General features: G+C 37.2%; 3 protein-coding genes and 1 long non-coding RNA gene across 4 annotated transcripts; 2 read left to right on the plus strand and 2 right to left on the minus strand.

Moving 5' to 3' along the window:
- Positions 1-613: 613 nt before the first annotated feature.
- Positions 614-3,004, plus strand: LOC114820048 (seipin-1-like). The gene is made up of 2 exons (XM_070809948.1): positions 614-1,245; positions 1,459-3,004. Exons 1-2 carry the CDS (start codon positions 973-975, stop codon positions 1,990-1,992), a joined length of 807 nt encoding a protein of 268 aa, XP_070666049.1. The 5' UTR covers positions 614-972; the 3' UTR covers positions 1,993-3,004.
- LOC103451146 (putative 4-hydroxy-4-methyl-2-oxoglutarate aldolase 2) lies at positions 2,271-2,992 on the minus strand. Its single transcript, XM_017336505.3, has one exon. The coding sequence runs from the start codon at positions 2,990-2,992 to the stop codon at positions 2,492-2,494; it is 501 nt and encodes a 166-aa protein (XP_017191994.1). The 3' UTR covers positions 2,271-2,491.
- A 7,441-nt stretch (positions 3,005-10,445) lies between the features above and the next one.
- LOC103414031 (isopentenyl-diphosphate Delta-isomerase I-like) lies at positions 10,446-13,443 on the minus strand. Its single transcript, XM_008352450.4, has 6 exons — positions 12,973-13,443; positions 12,120-12,175; positions 11,670-11,761; positions 11,307-11,409; positions 11,072-11,209; positions 10,446-10,897 (listed from the first exon to the last, which is right to left on the minus strand). Exons 1-6 carry the CDS (start codon positions 13,194-13,196, stop codon positions 10,644-10,646), a joined length of 867 nt encoding a protein of 288 aa, XP_008350672.2. The 5' UTR covers positions 13,197-13,443; the 3' UTR covers positions 10,446-10,643.
- A 4,299-nt stretch (positions 13,444-17,742) lies between these two features.
- On the plus strand, positions 17,743-18,348 carry LOC103414032 (uncharacterized). The gene is made up of 2 exons (XR_526026.4): positions 17,743-17,982; positions 18,071-18,348. It is a non-coding gene; the product is annotated as an uncharacterized lncRNA (long non-coding RNA).
- The last annotated feature ends 1,802 nt before the right edge of the window (positions 18,349-20,150 follow it).

The raw sequence follows: 20,150 nt of genomic DNA on the forward strand, positions 1-20,150 counted from the left end.
CCAACTTGACTAAGTTCAAGTTTGCCTTCCAACGCAAGTTAAACGTTAAACTAAACAAGAACAATATTTTTATGTAATTAAACCAAAAATTTTACTCGATACAACTGTTACTTTGCTAACAGATTGTGTTCATTTTAACATAAACGCAACTTGTTAAGCTAACGAATTTATGTTCATCAAAAATTCCTTTAAGAACATGCACCATCCTTGAATGGTGGAATCTATGAGCATCTCTCGTTACAATTTCCCTTCCAGTAACCTTGGAGATAAACTTGGAAGCTGTATGACAAATTGACAATCCCCACAAACTCTCAGATTCTTCTTAATTCTGATAACCCTTTCCGGCCCTAAATTCAACATTCCGAAAACTACTGCAAGCTTCTTACCATGCGCATACATGGAGTTCCGCTGTTGACATGGGTGTGTGCAGTTTGACAACAGACCGAACAGATGTCAACTCCTCAAACAGCAACACTTCCACGTCGCATCTTTTCCTTTCATGCAAATTACACACCTGGAGGCTGGAACTCTGCCGCTAGCTATGTTTAGCTTTAGCTAGCGTTCTCTCTCTCTCTCTCTCTCTCTCTCTCTCTCTCTCTCTCTCTCTTGAGTCGGAGACTCAAAGATATGGATGCTACTTACCCCACATCAACAATCACCCACCCGCCGCCGCCTCCGCCGTCAGAGACACCAACATTTGATGAAGATGATGAGTATGGACTACTAAAACCAACAGATTGGCTCTAAAAGCTTGTGTCTTTACAACCAGATTTGATTTACAACTGCTTTTCCACTCTCTCCACCTCCATTTTCTCCCTCCTGTCTGCCGCCTCCGAGTCTGACCACCAAGTCGAGGAGGCGAAAGACACCGTTGAAACCTCCGTCCACCAGGCCCCCTCCACCATCACGCATGGTAGCGGCCTCCTCCTCAAGAACATCGGTTTCGGGCTTCTAGGGGCCGCCTATGTCTGCATGGTTTTGATTTTATCCGCTCTTTTCGGAATTGGGTTGGTGAATCTTTGGGTGGAGGAGCCGGTGTTCGTCAGGGAGCGGTTCCACTTTGATTACACGGAGCCTCATCCGACGGCTGTCTTTGCTTTTGGTTCTGCTAATGATATTTACCAAGACAAGAGTTCATACTCTAGGAAGCATGTGGGGGGAGTTCCTGTTGGACACACTTTACATGTCTCTTTGGTGCTTTTGATGCCTGAATCTGATTTCAAAAGGGGCATTGGTGTCTTTCAGGTATGCATGTATCTGTCTATCAGTTATTAACTTAGTAGTTGTGTTACATACAAAATTCTCTGTGCAAAACGTTCGTTCACACATACGTTCTTAATGGCATAAACAGATTGTCGAAGATATTATTTCACCGATTTTATGATGAGATTGATCATAATTTGACTGAAATTATTGTTTGTTACTAATTAATTAATTGGTGATATATATGATCATCAGTTGAATGAAGAACTCTTATCAGTGGACGGTGATGTGATTACAAGATCAAGCCAGCCCTGTATGCTGCGATTCGGAAGCCTCCCGGATCGACTCACACGAACATTTCTGATGGGAGTTCCTCGGCTGCTAGGATTCTCTGGTGAAACCCAGAAGTCAACGGTCCAAATAATCAAGCACAAGGAAGGGCATTATCCAATAACTCAAGCAATAAGAGTAACTTTAATTCCAAGGGCCGGAACCTCGTACCTTCGACGGTTGTATGAAGCTGAAATTGTCATGAACTCCCAGCCTCCTTGGACTAAACAATTGGTGGACAGCGGGAAGTGGACATTCTACGTCTGGACCTCTCTATACATTTGTGCTATGTTCCTCGTACTTCTCATGCTTTGTTGCAGGCCACTCCTCTTTCCAATGACGATGATTGTCGCAAGTACTGCCGCAACGCAGCAGGGGACGTCACTGACGTCCCAAGTTATAGCAGTGATGGAGAATCATCCTCCCCAGAACGGAGGCGACGTGCTAGGGGATCACTAGCCACATCTGGAGACGACGAGAGCGAGGATGTTCAAGATCTGCTAAGAAAATGGCAACGAAGCAGAAGCAAAAGAAAGGCAATCTACGTGCAACCTGGAGATATGAATTTGCCAGAAGCTGTTGGCTCATCTGGAGCCTCAACAACTAGCATTACAAGAGACGATGCAAGTGTTGCTGCTGCCGAAGATGTTGGGGACCCAGAATCGGTCTGTTTATGAGGCGACGTAAGCTATGCAAAATTATGTACTTGTTGCCTTCTGTTAATATATATGACTAAGTTTACTGATCAAAAGATTATCATTATTGATAAACCAACTAAAACATAGTTAAGAGTTCGATATCACGTAATTTTGCTTAATACAGTAGAAATTTGGAAAATGAGGCAAAGACACAACAGCTTAGCAATTGAAACAAAGAAAGACATACATTTCGTGCAACAGCGTGTTGTATACAACGGTTGCAGGAAACAAGTTTTCCTTCCAAATGGTGTGCTTAAGATTCAGACAGATAACTCGGTACGAGAAATCAATATTCCATCGGTGTCTGCATAAAGCCATTCCCCGTCACAGATCCTTGTCCCGGCAATGCTTATTGGTACCTGCTTCTCGCCGATCCCTTTCTTGTTGGCTTTCATGGGATGGGCCGCCAGAGCTCTCACGCCAATGTCGCAACCGTTAATCTCGTCGACATCTCTTATGCAGCCATTGACCACTATACCTGCCCAGCCGTTATTCTGAGCTTGAACCACAGGGTTGCCTCCCAATATTGCACACCGCTTGCTTCCACCTCCGTCCACAACAAGAACTCTTCCATTGCCTTTCTCCTCGAGAAAGGAACGAACGAGGACATTGTCTTCAAACACCTTTAAGGTAACTATTTGTCCAGAGAAGACCTGTCGCCGGCCATATATCTGGAATATTGGCTCAAGCACCCGAAGATCACCACTCCCAATCAACTGAGAGTGCGCATCGCAAACTTCAGCAGTTGTAACCAAGGCCATTTGTTCCCAGCACCTTCGGGGCAAGACAAGGATCGATGAGTTAGACTTAGAATGATCACAGGCAACATATAGAAGGTTTTTCACCGGAAAATGTTATAGCAAAGCACATGGAGGATGCCATGAGAGGTTTGATTGGAGAAGACGAAATTATAAGAATCCCGCAAATACTAAATGTTACAGAAGTATGCATTATATGAGACAATAAGTGGTTGCAATGCAAAGATTGTAATGTTAGTCTTGCACACACTAGGATTCACGGAAGCATCAAGAGACGGATGGTATAAAAACCCGATTAATAGTTTAAGTCAAAATCTAATTCATCTTCGGAAAATTTTCTTCAACAAAGAGTGTCAAAAAATACAAATTTTGTAGAGTTGAAGAGAAACACTGCAGATTTGCCTTCAAAATGAGAAAATGCAAAAGCTCAAGAATTTTCGTTGGCAACAAACATCGATTTCCAGCAACAGCAACAAAGGGAAAATATACACAGCAAGATCCCAGGGAAAGAAGACCGAATTGATAAAACCAGACCCCCATTATAATTACCAAACAAGTATCAACCATTTCAAAAAAATGCAAACTTGGGATGTAACTAAGCTAACATTCGTTTTCCCCCAGCCGAGACATGGTTTTCGAAATCCGGAAACAATTGAAACCAGCAGCATTTTGTATCAAGTTGCCCTTTTCAAGAACATAGAAGGCAGAGAAGATATTGTAAATCGTACATGTTTGCATTCACTCAAATTACAGAAAAATGCACACAAGATATTCAAATCTCAATCTCCTATAAAAGTTCAAACTAATTACGATAAATCATATACAAAATTTCACAAGTTAAGACCAAGCATGGATTCTGAACGCGGAAAAAAGCCAAACCTCATCCACACAAACACACGCAACGATTGGATCTTTATGTTGTTCGCATCACCACACAGATTCAGAACTAACAAGATTAACTCTATTAATTATTGATTAAATTATTAATCACACGAGCTGGTTTTGATCTAATTTTCATAAAATCCAAGCAATACACCCAACGATCCAAATCAATACAGAAAAACAAAAAACAAAAACAAAAAAAGTTGATTAATTTTCATATTGGGTCGGCCTGTATGCCAGAGAAATGCAAGAAATTGAAATTTGACACCAATTTGATCAATCAGACAAGCGAATCAGAGAAATCAAGAGAAACGAGGAGATGAAATCTGGCGGCTAATAATAAAAGTTGTCACCTCGAAGGATGGAGCAGGACACCAGAACACCAGAACACAGCCGAGTAGTTCAGTTGTGAGTTATGAGAAGGGAAGGAAGAAAAAGGAAGAAGCTTTGAGGGAGAGAGAGAGAGAGAGGGAGAGAGAGAATCTGTGTTTAGGCTGTAAAGCGCGTGCAGATACAGTCTTCTTCCTAAAGCATTATGCTGTTGCTGTCTCTTTTCAAAGTTGTTAAATCAGGTGATACAATAAGTGGAGCATAGCATACATGACTTTTAGATGTGAAAAAAGATTGTGATCCACGATCGATGTATATTTTGACAATTTTCATTTTTAATTATAATGATATTTGGTGTTTGCTCGGCGTACGGAGCCAACTAAAATATTTCTTCATGTTCACACATGCATAATTATATTTTATGTTTGCTTTACCGATGAGAAATTTTATTCGAACTTATATAATTTATTTCTACACTTAATTTAAAATTTAAATATGAATTGTCCTTTTTACTTTGTTATATAATTACTATTAAGTACAAGATGAAATTAACAATATAACTAAAATTTATCAATAAACTCATATCCAATAACTTACCATTACGCAATATTAAGATCAAACCCTAAGACTTGAGATAAGACAAAAAATGTATAGGAATTAATGAAATTGTGTTTTTGAGGACTGAAAGTATACTGGCGATCTTGTGAGCTTGAAATTAATGAAGTTGGGATGGGTCATGCGGATGAATTAAGACAACCTTCTTGCCTACCCAGAAGCTAACTTGGTGATCTCGAGAGTTTAAGTGCTATGACAAGGTAGGAGGGAATTCATTTACTTGCTAATACTTAAATTTCTGCATGTGCCTGGATGAGGATGAACTAGTGACCGTCTTTGCTACTCAATCTGCAGCGTACTTCCAATCCTCAAAAACACAATTTCATTAATTTCCATATACTTCCAATAAGTTTTATTGCAGTATACTTTCAATCCTCAAAAAACACAGTTTTATTGCAATATATTTCCAGTAAACCATTCATTTCATATTTCAAGGTCAGAAATTGTAAAAACATTCATGAATACTGATTTTGGGTTTTTATTTTTTGAATGGGTGTAAAGATAAATTTAATTGGGTTTTCCCATCTCTCATGTTCCTCATGCCGTCCCCATCTCTCTCTTTTCCTCCATCTCCACCTCAGCTTTTCCCTCTCCAAGCCACCATGGTTGGAGATTTAGTTTATCTGTATTTGCTTTTAACTTCCGTTTGTTTTTTGTCTGAGCATTTTGTGTCTCAGGTTGCTCTGAGCTTGGTCTCAGTCTTTCCCGAGTTTATCTCATATATGTTTTCTTTGCCTTGTTCCTCTCCAAACATTGCTCTTCATCGTGAACTTTTACCTGCTACCCTTTTAAAGTGCATTTTGCACTATTTGGTAGGATTATGGGAGTGCTCCCAGCGTGGGTAGCTTGCCTATCCCCATTTTCCGTTCATCCATTTGGTTCTTTGTCCTTTCTTCTGGGTGGTGGTGACGGATTTGCAGTGGCGGTGCAGCTGTTTTGGTAGAGGTGGCTGTCTAGGTTTTTCGGTTTGGTTGCTGCTATGGGCTGCTCATTTTGGGCCCTTCTCATTGTTGTTTTCGTTTATGGAGTTTGGCTTTTGCTCGTCTATTTTAGACTCTTTTGGAGTAGTTCTTATATTGTATTATCTTTCTCTTTAAATGAAATTTACTTTGTTTGTCTAAAAAAAAAAATACAAAGAAGTTTCTCATGAAATGATTTGATTCATGAGAGCGAGAAAAAAAAAAAACTAATGAAAATGGTTTGAAAATTTTGAGTTTTAACGATAGGGACAAAATAAAGGATAAAGTAAATATTAGCAGGTTTGACTTTTTAGTGTAAAAATGTGATTTTTCGTTAAAATTCCAAAAAAACAAAGTGTCAAGGGCGTTCACAAATAAAAAATAATAAAAAAAGGGCGGGGTGCCACGAGAGGTTAGGACAACAAATAACCGCGAGACACCTGGACAACAACTAACAAGATTAATCAGAAAGCTTAACTCTATTAATTATTGATTAAATTATTAATCACACGAGCTGGTTTTGATCTAATTTTCATAAAATCCAAGCAATACACCCAACGATCCAAATCAACACAGAAAAAAGCAAAAACAAAAAAAGATGATTAATTTTCATATTGGGTCGGCCTGTATGCCAGAGAAATGCAAGAAAATGAAATTTGACACCAATTTGATCAATCAGACAAGCGAATCAGAGAAATCAAGAAAAACGAGGAGATGAAATCTGGCGGCTAATAATAAAAGTTTTTACCTCGAAGGATGGAGCAGGACACGAGAACACAGCTGAGTAGTTCAGTTGTGAGTTATGGGAAGGGAAGGAAGGAAAAGGAAGAAGCTTCGAGGGAGAGAGAGAATCTGTGTTAGGCTGTAAAGCGCGTGCAGATACAGTCTTCTTCCTAAATAATTAGGAAACTTTAACAAAAACTCCCGGTACTCTTCACTTTAACGAAAAAACACATTTTTACAATAAAAAGTCAATTATGGTACTATTTATTTTACACTTTATTTTGTTCTTATCATTAAAACTCAAAATTTTTAAATTATTTTCATTAATTTTTCTTAAAAATTATGATGTTGCTGTCTCTTTTTAAAGTTGTTAAATCAGGTGATACAATAAGTGGAGCATAACATCATGACTTTTAGATGTGAAAAAAGATTGTGATCCACGATCGATGTGCCTGTAGAACACTACATATGAGCGATATTTTGACAATTTTCATTTTTAATCATATAATGATATTTGGTGTTTGCTCGGCGTACGGAGCCAACTAAAATATTTCTTCATGTTCACACATGCATAATTATATTGGCCAAATTGGATTATTCATCTCTGTGGTCATAGGAAACTTGCATGATGATCCACGTAGTGAAAAAACTAGGAATTAAACTTCTGTGGTCAAGAATGTTAGCAAATTTAGTCCAAAAGTAAGATTTATGTTAAATGACTGTTAAAAGTATGGGTAAAATTGTATTTTCAGTTTCAATTGACATTTAAAATAATTTTTTTTATAACAATTAACAAAAAAAAAATAATGCTTAATTTTTTAAATAAAAAAAAACCCCAATTCAATGTCAATTGGAACTACAAATACAGTTTTACCCAACTTTTAACAGTCATTTAACAGAAATCTTACTTTTGGACTAAATTTGCTAACATTCTAGACCACAGGGTTTAATTCCTAGTTTTTTCACCACAGGGTCATCATGCAAGTGTCCTATGACCACGGGGATGAACAATCCAATTTAGCCTAATTATATTTTATGTTTGCTTTACCGACAATTCATTAACGAGAAATTTTATTCGAACTCATATAACTTATTTCTACACCTAATTTAAAATTTAAATATGAATTGTCCCTTTTACTCTATTGCATAATTACCATTAAGTACAAGATGAAATTAACAATATAACTAAAATTTATCAATAAACTCACACCCAATAACTTACCATTACGCAATCTTAAGATCAAACCCTAAGACTTGAGATAAGACAAAAAATGTACAGGAATTAATGAAATTGTGTTTTTTAGGACGGAAAGTATACTGGCGATCTCGTGAGCTTGAAATTAATGAAGTTGGGATGGGTCATGCGGGTGAATTAAGACAACCTTCTTGCCTACCCAGAAGCTAACGTGGTGATCTCGAGAGTTTCAATGCTATGACAAGGTAGGAGGGAATTTATTTACTTGCCAATACTTAAATTTTTGCATGTGCCTGGATGAGGATGAACTAGTGACCGTCTTGCTACTCAATCTACAGTGTACTTCCAATCCTCAAAAACACAATTTCATTAATTTCCATATACTTCCAATAAGTTTTATTGCAGTATACTTTCAATCCTCAAAAACACAGTTTATTGCAATATATTTCTAGTAAACCATTCATTTCATATTTCAAGGTCATAAATTGTAAAAACATTCATGAATACTGATTTTGGGTTTTTATTTTTTAAATGGGTGTAAAGATAAATTTAATTGGGTTTGTGAGGTTATTTTAGGTAGTAAATTGGGGTGTAAAGAGATATTGATAGTTTGATTAAAAATAATATGAGTGTAGAGAGTAAGTTTGGTGTAGAAAAAGATTATATGGATTCAAATAAAATTTTCCTTCATTAATTTATTCGTGGTATTAATAATTATACGAAGGAATTCATCAGGATGATAACGTAGAAAGATTCATTTTGTCATGGATTTATCACAACACGAGGAATAAAATAGAAAGATTGAAATTATATGGTGGATATGCATATTTATATTTTGACAATTTTAGCCTTGTAAGTTTTTTTTTAAAACAGTTAAAATCCATTAGAAGTGTGATTTTATTGAACGAAAAACTTCCGGTACTGTTAACTTTAACGAAAAATCACATTTTTACACTAAAAAGTCTATACTGGTACTATTCACTTTACCCTTTATTTTGTTCTTATCGTTAAAACTCAAAGTTTTCAAACCTTTTTCATTAGTTTTTCTTTCATACAATTAGTGAAATTTAAGCTTCAATAAAGAAGTTTTTCACAAATATATATATATATATATATATATATATATATATATATATATATATATATAAGAGCTTGCCTATGACTTTGTGCCATCTCCCTCCCCCAAAGTAAAGCCCCGATCCTCTGAACCCTTCTCTGTTGTTGGCCTCTTACTCCGGCTTAAGGTCAGCGGCAGCCTAACCCTTCCCTCCTCGCCCTTCTCTCTCTTCCTCTCCCGTCCACCCCTTTTTCATCCCTATCCCCCATCTCTCCCTGATTTTCGCCCTTCTTCCTCTTTCTCTTTTTTCCACCCTTGTTTCCTTACTTTCTCCCCTTCTCTCCATCTCTTTCCTCCAGTTTTTCCCATCTCTCATGTTCCTCCCGCCGTCCCCATCTTTCTCTATTCCTCCATCTCCACCTCAGCTTTTCCCTCTCTAAGCCACCATGGTTGGAGATTTCGTTTATTTGTATTTGCTTTTAGCTTCCGTTTGTTTTTTGTCTGAGCATTTTGTGTCTCAGGTTGCTATGAACTTGGTCTCAGTCTTTCTTGTGTTTATCTCATATATGTTTTCTTTGCCTTGTTCCTCTCCAAACATCGCTCCTCATCGTGAACTTTTACCTGCTACCCTTTTAAAGCGCATTTTGCACTATTTGGTAGGATTATGGGAGCGCTCCCAGCGCGGGTAGCTTGCCTACCCCCATTTTCCGTTCATCCATTTGGTTCTTTGTCCCTTCTTCCGGGTGGTGGTGACGGATATGCGGTGGCTGTGCAGCTGTTTTGGTGGAGGTGGCTGTCTAGGTTTTTCGATTTGGTTGCTGTTATGGGTTGCTCACTTTGGGCCATTCTCATTGTTGTTTTCGTTTATGGAGTTGGGCTTTTGCTTGGCTATTTTGGACTCTTTTTTGGAGTAGTCCTTATCTTGTATTACCCATCTCTTTAAATGAAATTTACTTTGTTTGTCTTAAAAAAAAAAAAAAAAAACAAAGAAGTTTCTCTTGAAATGATTTGATTCATCAGGGCGAGGAAAAAAAAGGGTCGGGGGGCGTTCACAAATAAAAAAGAATAAAACGGGGGCGGGGTGCCACGAGAGGTGAGGACAACAAGTAACCGCGAGACACCTGGGCAAACCCCAAGAGAGGACAAACAACAGGAGTCAGCAGCACCACCTTCAAACCTCTCGAGGGCTTTTTTTACCCACGCGGGAATATACAGCGCGAGGCGTCGTGGTTTCTTTTTTTGGCCGCACGGGGGAAACACCGGATAAAGACCCCTTACTGGTTTTACCCGAATAATCGGGGCATGGTTTAGGGTTGCGGTACACGCGTACATCCCAGCCCGGCACCCCAAGGTACCCAAATTGCCCCTTCGTCGGTCGATATAAGCAGGGGTAAATTTCTTGCATTAGTCGATGTGGGATAAGAGATCCCCAGATGTGAACTACATTGTTATACAGAAACAGATATATGATGGTGGCACCAATTTTTACTGGATGTCACAACGACGGTATTCAAACCAATGCATTACCATATGAGAAAGGTTAAACCATAAGTTAGTGCGTGGTTGATTTGAGAGAGCGTCACCATGGAATTTCAGGTTTGAAAAGTTTCTCCCCAACAGGGCAAGTAACCTCGTCTCTTAGCAGGATTAGATAGCAAATTCTTGGCCTGCTGGGCCAAACATGGAGAAAAGAAATTTGTGAACCTGTTTCATGATGAAAGAGGCGAAAAGTTTCTTATTGATTCATCAGTTCTACATTACAAAAGCACGGCATTTAACAACAATAACAACAAAGTCCGCTTATGGGAACGCCTTATGAGTCCAAATTGGAACAGGGAAAATAAAACACTAATTATAATAAAGCCACAATCAAGGTTTCCCAGAAGACTCAGTTTAAGTCAACCTGTGGATGGTTTTCATGTCAGCAGCTTCCTTGATGGTGTTTTTCTCAACATGGTCCCACCACTTGAACAAGAAGTTGTCCACGACGAGTCTGAACCAAGGTGACAGCTTCAGACCTTCCTCCCCGGCATCTGCCTTTCTCAACAGCTCCTTCAGCTCCTCCTGGTTTACGTACTTGATATCAGCTACCTCATCAGGGTTCGGATGCACATTAACATCTCGGACAGTGAAGAGGAGGTAATCAACTGCAAATACAACAAAACACACACACAGGGTGAACAGAAAATTCTGAAACAAGACAATTTGTTTGACCATCACGACCAGTCTGACAAATGCATCTCGGACAGTGAAGAGAAGGTAATCAACTGCAAAGAACGTTAATCGTAAAAAATGTAGAGTAACCCAAGTTGGAATATTACGTTCATGTTCTCCCCACTTGCCATCAGAAGGTGCCTTGTACAGCATGCGACCCAACGGGATAAACTGATCAACAGGCACATCTTCAGCAGGAATACCGAGTTCATCCAAAAGCTTCCTTTGAGCAGCATTTCGTACCCCTGGAAACAAAATGGAGAAGGAAAAAAACTATTAGAGCAAGTCACAGTAGGCCAAGTAAAATTGACTCTCAAAGGCATGATAAATAGAAAAATATACCAAGAGAGTTCTCATCAATAAGCTCAGATTCACGGTATAGTGGATGACTGCAACAGGTGTTTGTCCACACAAGTGGGAATGTTACCTTGGTTGCAGAACGTTGCTGCATAGAAAGACAGACATAAATGAGTATGCTAAACACTATTATTTAACGACGCTCATAAAGAAAAACTGTCCAGAAAGATCAATTGAAAGATCATTGCCGCCAATTGCAAAGACAGTCGTTCCCTCTTCATATTCTATTATTATTACTCGAGATTCTCAGGATGCACCCTGCTACTATGGAACATCTTATGAATGACCACTCTAAACTGAACGCTGCCAGCACCGTAAATTTCAGTTAGCGTGATCCAAGAAAAATACCTGAAGAAGCAACTCATGCTTTGAGTTAAACAAAAAGACACTGAAAGCTCTGTGAAGCAAATTTTCAGATTCGATCTTTTCCATCAAGTGACCTGCAGTTCACAGAATGCATGAAAACTTCAGAAACTAACAGTTGTACAAGAAAGAACACAAGAGTTGTATCAACATGCATGATCGGGCATTATTACCAAGTACATTCAAGCTCCAAGGAAATATAATCCTTTAATATGGATTTTCTTTGCAAATTGCAATGAAGTAAAATAGGAGACAAAAATTCTTCCCTCAGAATTCCTAGAGCGGTTTATCAAGTATTACATCATAAGTCATGGCACGAAGTCATAAAACTTCAAGTCCTAAACTATCAAAACAGAATATTAATTTCTAAACATAAAAAAATTTATCACATTGAAATCTCGCAACGAGAAGGTATTAGCAAGCAAAAGTACTTACAATTGTACTTGGTATCGTGACCAACAACACGATCATTCTCATCCACCAGAATACATCTGCAGAAATTCGAATAAAACAGATCGTCAGCTCCCAGGAATGACTAACACCTGAATATACATTGGACCGTACAAAAGGTTAAAATCGGAAAAGGACAAGAGGCAGCACTGATTGAACGGATGGCATTGCCACCTGATGCTCATCCGGGGGAACTGCCTTCTTACCCTAAATTCCATTCCGACGCGAAATGAATTGAAATCACAGGTAATTGATATTCTCATATCAAAATGTTTTTAGCAAGGGGAAGAAACTAAAGGGGAAAGCTTTTGATAATCGATCTCAGCTCCGGTTCAATCGTTTCTTAACCAATTCGGCTTTTCGGATCAGATGTATGTAGCCTCATTTAAATTGAACACAAGCTCGAGTCGAGCTCAAGTATCATAGCTCGGCTTATACATACATTTTTGTCCATCCACTTATAATTTCCTCTCGACTATGTTATCCTCTGTTTGGTTAATCAGAAACTGGAGTAATTGTAAAGAAAGTTAACGGTTACTTTGGACAAAGTATTCGTTTATTCATCTGTTTCAAATTCTGAGCAACCAAACAGACCACAACAGAACAATCAACAGAATATAAATTTGAAAAAAGAGCCGCAATTTAGGAAACAAAATAGAAAAAGCCTACGACTTTCATTTTATTTACTGTTCCGGTATTTCCTGAGCAGAAAAAAAAAACAGAGCAAATTACAAAACAGATCAACCAAAACAACCGAAAAAAAAGAAAGAAAACGGTAAAAGCGCGAATATGAACATAAGTCAGGGGCAAAGTGGGGGGGGGGGGGAGAGGGACTTACTCGTCTTCGAACATGAGGCGTCGCTGGACGGCGTCCATGCCGGCGTCAGGAGCGTCGCCCATGGTGGAACTGTGAAAAGACAGAGACAGCCTGGCGGAGAGGGAGGGGAAGGCGGAGGGCTTGGAGAAGAGAAAGGTTGGAGTGGCAGGGGATGAGAAGAGAGGAGGATGAGATTTGGGAAGGAAGGAGAGAGTGTGGAGAAGGCGAGCAGTGGAGAGGCTCATTGGAAATTGGAATGGAGCAGTGAATATATAGAAGTCTCCGCTTTAATCTAATTTTGGTACACTTTTTATATCAAATTTAATTCTGCAAATCATTGCCCTTTACCGACCATTATTATTCGATCCACAAATGGTAGGAAAAGATTTGGTAATAAAAATTTCTAATTAAACTTTTATTTTATCAACAACAAAATAAATCCTTATGCTAGATTTTCAATTAAAATTAATAAGATTCGTGACTCCAATAAATGTTTGGTTCTTGCTATCATTTTTTCTTTTATATGATAAGACACGAGATTTAAAAGAGATTAGTAAGTCTTTTTGTTGTAAATTTGAAATATCTACTGAAGTAATAATTGTAAAAGTCCAACAATTTTGAGTAGGAAACAAACATGATATACAGTAACAGCGCCAAAAAAATATGGAAATTTTGATTAATATGAAAAACGTGGTACATGATGGATGATTTGGGGTGCTAAACTAATAAAGTCAAAAGTATGGTATTGCTAATTTGTTGTGTAAGTTGTTGGTTTATGTGAGTTGGCCAAAATTGACCAGCCAATTAAGGCAGCCAACCAGCTATCTTTGACAGATGCACTTCATCATCAAACTATTATTTCTTGTTTAGCTCTCCTATATTCGTCTTTACCATACCACTTAATCTAAAACAATATATATATATATTAATAAGTTACCAAAGCCAAATTAATAGCAAACAAAAGAAACAGAAATTAATTACAAATAAAATAGTCACGGTCGAATAGTATTCCTCATCACTTGTTTATAAGACGTCTTGTGTTTGATTCTCGCCAAAAATAAATTTGAATCACATTATTGCTAGCTCATTATGAAGCTTAACCTACATTTTCTACAATATCTTTTGTTCAAAAAATAAAAAATTAACAAATAAAATAAGATGGTGGGTGACGAGACGACTGACGAGGGCATGGATCTTCAAGTTTATGTGGGCTCATTTTGTTGTTCACATTTCGTTTCACACAAAATGGAGAATCTTGAAGGATTGATCCATAGGATAGTGCTTATTCTGTCGAGTTTAATATGTTTTTTAGGATAACTCTTAAACCAAGAAAGGGTATGTACATTCAAACACTAAAATAGACAAGAATCTATATTTTCGTAAATCTATCACACAAATACCACCATCGCAACGCTAACACACAATTTTTTTTTCTAGAGATTCTTCGGTTGATTTAGTTTCTTATATTTTGGTGCATTCCTTTAAGTTTATCATATATTAGGCCATTTTAAGGAATGACTCATTGCACATCGAACTTGAACGAACCAAATCGTCTATTTTGTAAGTTTTGATTTATAGATCATCTATGCAAAATTAAATTCAATCCAAAGTCATTTTTCTATTTAATTGTCACGATGAAATTTCAGTGTTTCTTAAAACGTAATGTTCATCTTTTAATTTAATTAGATGTCTCGAACATTTCTGATTTGTCTATTTTGTAAAAATGATTTATGAGGTGAAACTTGAAAAATAAATACTTTGGATCGTTAAAATTCAAAATGATGTGGACCCCACAACTAATCCCTATTTTTTGAAAAAAAAAAAATTAGTGATCCCTTTCTTTAAAGATTGTGGATCACATTTGCTGTTTCTTATATTTGCATATATGAAGCATATGGGCGTACTATATACATACAAAAATTACGGGTTGAATTTTTGTTTGGTGAAGGGTCGTAAGGTCATCTCCAACCCAAGAAATACCAAATGGCTCCTTTTAACCCTATAACTATACAAGAAATTATATTTTAATAAATAGTATTAGGCCATATTTAATACCATCTCCAACAGATGGGGACAAAGTGCCATAAGCCAAAAATAGTCATTTGACAAAAAATCATCTCCAACCAAGGGGGCTAAATGGTCATAGGCCAAACATAATTTATTATTTTAATTAAATTAATATGATTAATTAAATTAAATTACCATATTAAAATAAGGTTTTCGGACATATTTTGAGTGCCACTTGTGGTCAAATGAATAAACCTCCAGATTTCTTATCTTTATATAATCTCAATAATTTTTTTGATATAATTTCGAGTGATACGTGTCGCTAACTTGAGTAACTCTCCAGATTTCTTATCTTTATGTAATTTCAATAAATTTTTCGGATAGGATTTCGAGTGACACATGTCGCTAAAGTGAGTAACTCTCTAGATTTCTTATCTTTATATAATCTTAATAAATTTTCGGATAAGATTTCGAGTGTTACGTGTCGAGATGTAATTAGTTGTGCAAATTTTAAATAGGATTCTTATCTACGTTGCACTTCTTATCTTCGGCTTTCAATGTTGTAGGAATGATATAGGTATTTATAGAACAAAAAGTTCGATTTTTTTTTTAAATTCGTCAAAAAAAAACTTCAAATTCCAACGATAACCTGACGGCGGCTAGCTAACGTCATGCTGACGCCAGGTAGACGTTGGCATTCAAATGGGTTGAGCTGGAGGGTTGGCATTCTGACGTCAAGCTAACGTCAAGCTTGACATTCTGACGCTGGAGGGTTAAAAATGGCCAACCCGCTTACCTAATTTAGGGGTTTGGACCTGGTGGGGCCCATAAGTCCTTTGGCCTAGCCCTCGGCTGGAGATGATTTTTGTGTCATTCCGAGCTATTTTTAGTCTTATAATCCTTTGGACGGGACGATTGGAGATGGCCTAATGCAAGTAGTCATATGAGCCAACTTGTTGTGGCTTAATCATCTTTAGGGCTGGAAAAAAATCCCAAAAATCCCAAATCGAAATTCCCGAAAATTTCGGTACCCAATACCGAACCGATCTCAAAATTTAGTTACGGGAATCGGTCTCAAGTTTTTGGGATTTCGGTAATCCCAAACCGAACCGAAAATATATATATATTATTTAAATTTTAAATATATATTTAGAATTTTAATAGTCGTTGGATTTTGTTGAGATTTAATCTCAACCGTTGCATATAAATTGTGTATGATTTATCCTTCCTGGTGTGAATGTATATATGTGTGTCTGTGTGTGCATGGGAATTTTGATGCTCAGGTCCTCCATGAAATTTAATTTGTGCACAAATTAAATTTATTTTTATTGCAACAGATTGGTTTAGTTGTATACTTGTAACTTACAATGGCCTATGAAATTTATTAAGAAAATTTAGTTTGCAACAGATTGACAGCCCAATATAAAAGATTGAATTTTAGCCCAAAACATAATATGTCAAATTTTAGTCCAAAAGCCCAAAATCATTTCTGGATTCCCGATTTATCCTGAAATCCTGAAATTATTTCAGAATTCCCAAAAATTGGGATTCCAAAAAAATTGGTTTGGGATCGGTTTTTGATTTGGAATTCCCAAAAATTTTGGTTTGGAAATCGGAACACGGGTTTCGGTTCGGTATCCCATACCGAACCACCATCTTTGTCATCCCGGCCTATGTCAAATGCACCAAATTTGTTTGCATTTTCATTTGGACATTACAAATTACAGCGCTGTTTTCTGGGGGAAATGTTGAGAACCAACAAAATCAAAGAATATATCAAGTTAGTCAAAGAGATTTGATTCTTCAACTTGTTTTCTTTTTATTTCAAATATTAAAAAACAACATTAAAATATAATAAATCTCAATATTTTTCTTTACGAAAAAAATCAGGTTGTCATTGAGTGATTCGATGTCAAAACTCCTAAGAAATATAACTTGTATAGGTTGGTTTCGTGGTCATTTGCAAGGAGAGAATCTCCCCAAAACAACGAATCTAGCTTCTTTTATAGGTGTCACATCATATTTATGAGCCTAATTGTAAGCAAGCCTCAATAGTATTTGGATTGAGATTCACTTCGGATTTTTATATTTGGAGTTCACTGATTAAGAGATTTGGACTATTCAATTTCAATCAAATGTCCTCTATTAGCCCATCTTATTGGATCACTTTACAAAACTCAAAAACTTGAATGACACGAATCTCTTTTTCTCTTTCTTAAACGATCCGGATTTCTCGATCTACGAACTTTGGACATAAAGATCCAGGGTGAATCTTATTTTGGAGAAGAGATCCTCTCCGAATCTCTTCTACGAAGGCCACCGGATCGAGTGATATGGGCCCTTGAAATTTCATCTAACAACAAAAAATTATTATAGCTCTTAAGGGGTCAAAACAGGTGGGCCGTTAGATGAATTTTTAAAAGCTCGGATCACTTGATCTGGTGGCCTTGGTAGAAAATATTCGGAGATGATCTCCTCCTTATTTTGTATATGTTAGGTACAATAACCAAAAAATTTCATTAAATTAATAATTTTAATTTCTATAAGGGAATTATATTGGTACTCCAAAATTTATATTATAAACTTCCCACAAATGTATTATTTATTCAAAATTTAGATTACACAACGAAAATTTTAAAATGTTAATAACAATTATTTTGATGTTATTATCTATTAATAATTTATGGGGCAAAATGTGTAACAGATCCATAAGGACACGAAGCGGGCCTATTGGCGCCAAGTTTAAGGGTCCTTAGGCTTTCCCTAACCCAAAACTCGAGAGTTGGGCCCTGCAATTTGTCCACAGAAAAAACCCGACTCAACCCTGCAGAGCAAAATCACGGGTCGAGCTTTCGGCAAAGTTGATCACTCGAAGAGATTCCGAGATATCACAACACACACTCACGAAATTGACTGTCGAGCAAAACCAAATGCAGGAAACAAAGCAGAAATAGAGTAATATGCGAAGAGAGTTGAGTCCCGGCTTGAAGATCCTCTGGGTCTGGACACTTGGAACCGCCGCCGGTACTCTCTCTATCTCTCTCTTGATTTCTTTCTCTCTCTACAATTTCACATTTTTACATAATTGGGTGTGTTTTTGTTGTTGTTGCAGTACTTGTTACCAGTGTGGTGAGGACAAGGATGAGGGACATGGAAACTCTTACCAACACCGAGCATCAGCCGCAGCCGCAGCAACACGACACGGAGACACTGATGGCGGACAGTTCGACTCAGTCCAGTGAACTGATTCGAGAAGAGAAGCCGTAGGTTTGTTCGACACCAATACAAGTACCCCAGTTTTGTATGTTTTGTTTTTGTTAATTTCCTCAACTTGGATTGGAGGTTCACGTTTTGAGTTTGGAGAAATGGGTACGCAATGTGTTTGATGAATGTCCTCACTGGTAACTTTTTGACCCAATTTTTGAAGATTTGACTGCAGTAGTAAATTACTACTAGTAATTTATATTGGTACGAATAATTTGAATTTGTTGATACAGAAGAAATGGAGGTTGATTTCACTGTTGCTCTGAGAAGCTTTAACAATAATTTTAGATTGTTGGTGCTAATAATAACTTACGATAAGGTGAAATGTAAAGGCCAAAGTTTGAGCTCGTACTAGAATTAGAAGAGTTCGTGGTGTTTTAAGTTCCTAACGTTGAAGAAAATAAGAATCCCACATTGGAGATTTGAGAAAACCTATCATTGTTTGTTTCTGTGTGGCTTCTTGTCAATTATATGTGTAAGGGCTGGTTTGGTATTGATGTGCTTTGAAAAAAAACTGGTTCTACTGTGCTGTGAGAATAAGCAGTTGTGAAATAAAGCAGCAGAGTGTTTGGTAAACCTTTTTGTAGAAGTGCTTTTGAAAAAAACAAGCAGCATTATAGTGTTTGATAAACTTTTATGTAAAACAGATGTGAAAAAAAGCTAGTTTTTCAAAGCTGGGTTTTGCAGCTTTGTGTTTTTGGCTTTTTTTCACCAAAAACTGTGAAAAAAAGCTAAAGCTGCATGTTTACCAAACATAAAAAAGCTGGGAGCTTTTTTTGATAGCCACTTTTTTCAGAATCATCTCAGTACCAAACCAGGGCTAAGTCAGTTAGTAAAAAGGAAATGTTTAGGGTAGTAGTCGAATGTTTGGTGCTCGGAGTTTCCATTTTGCAGTACTATCTCATGGTTAATTGTGGCTCTTAGTTGAACTGTGAGTTGACTGCTGCTCACATATAGATACTTGTGTATATTCTTCACTTCTCCTTTACTTGTGCTCTAAAATGAAGTCATGGTACTGCAACATGATCATGTAGAAGAAAAAGGTTGTCTTCTCCCGGCGACCAAAGTTTTCTGTCAAATTGGTTGTTAACTTTCGGAAATCGAATTGTACAATTCAACCAAACTGTTGGGTAGATTCCAGCATAATTCTTGATTGGTTTGTGTGAATTAGAAATTAACATCGAGTATCGTAATGCGGTTTCATACACTGTAGTTTCGATTCATTACTTCACATTGTTCCCTTCCCTTCTCCTCATGGCATGGTAATATAGAATGGTAATGCATGATAGTAGTAGATTTATATTTCATTTGTCACTTTGGAAATTCTGGTCATTATGCAAACGTCGCGAGGTAAAACTCAAATGGTTTTGGTTATGTGCTCATTTTGCTATCACTTTCTTAGGATTAGGAAAGTTATATATTGCATATGGAACCAACCGGACTGCTTCTACCTTCCAGAAAACAAGGATGGGATTAGCCTAACCTTAAAAGGATAGATTAATGACTAATTAAGTGGGTGTTTAAGCTTAACCCTGTCGTGATTTTAGGAGGAAGCAACAGACTGATAGCCGTAGGTGATCCGATCGCATAGCTCGGTAACCTCATTCCTTTAGAAATGCATTACCATTCATATGGCCCCGGATTAAGGGCTTTTGTTTTCCCCCTTGCCGTCCCATTATGATATAATCTACACCAAGGGGTATGGAAATGAGTTAACTCTCACAATATGTAAATGTGGTTCAAATTCTTTTTTTACGAGAATCGAACTTAAGACTTCTCTCTTATAAATGAAGGGAAATGTCACTAAAAAGGCGATTTTTTTAACCTTGAAATCCTTAGTTAAAACTAAAATAATCAAATATCTATCAGTTAAAAGTTTAAGATATAAAGATAAGGAAAACTAATGAAAAAAGTTTGAAAACTTTGAG

Source organism: Malus domestica, chromosome 12 (assembly GCF_042453785.1).
Source record: "Malus domestica chromosome 12, GDT2T_hap1".
Lineage (NCBI taxonomy): Eukaryota > Viridiplantae > Streptophyta > Magnoliopsida > Rosales > Rosaceae > Malus > Malus domestica.

Bases quoted from the DNA above. Each gene is read 5' to 3' on its own strand.
- LOC114820048 (XM_070809948.1), top strand. From the start codon at position 973: ATGGTTTTGATTTTATCCGCTCTTTTCGGAATTGGGTTGGTGAATCTT. The intron at 1,246-1,458 runs GTATGCATGTAT...TATGATCATCAG, and splicing joins GGGGCATTGGTGTCTTTCAG to TTGAATGAAGAACTCTTATC.
- LOC103414031 (XM_008352450.4), bottom strand. From the start codon at position 13,196: ATGAGCCTCTCCACTGCTCGCCTTCTCCACACTCTCTCCTTCCTTCCC. The intron at 12,176-12,972 runs GTAAGTCCCTCT...GAATTTCTGCAG, and splicing joins CGCCTCATGTTCGAAGACGA to ATGTATTCTGGTGGATGAGA. The intron at 10,898-11,071 runs GTAATATTCCAA...TTGTATTTGCAG, and splicing joins CAAGTGGGGAGAACATGAAC to TTGATTACCTCCTCTTCACT.
- LOC103451146 (XM_017336505.3), bottom strand. From the start codon at position 2,992: ATGGCCTTGGTTACAACTGCTGAAGTTTGCGATGCGCACTCTCAGTTG.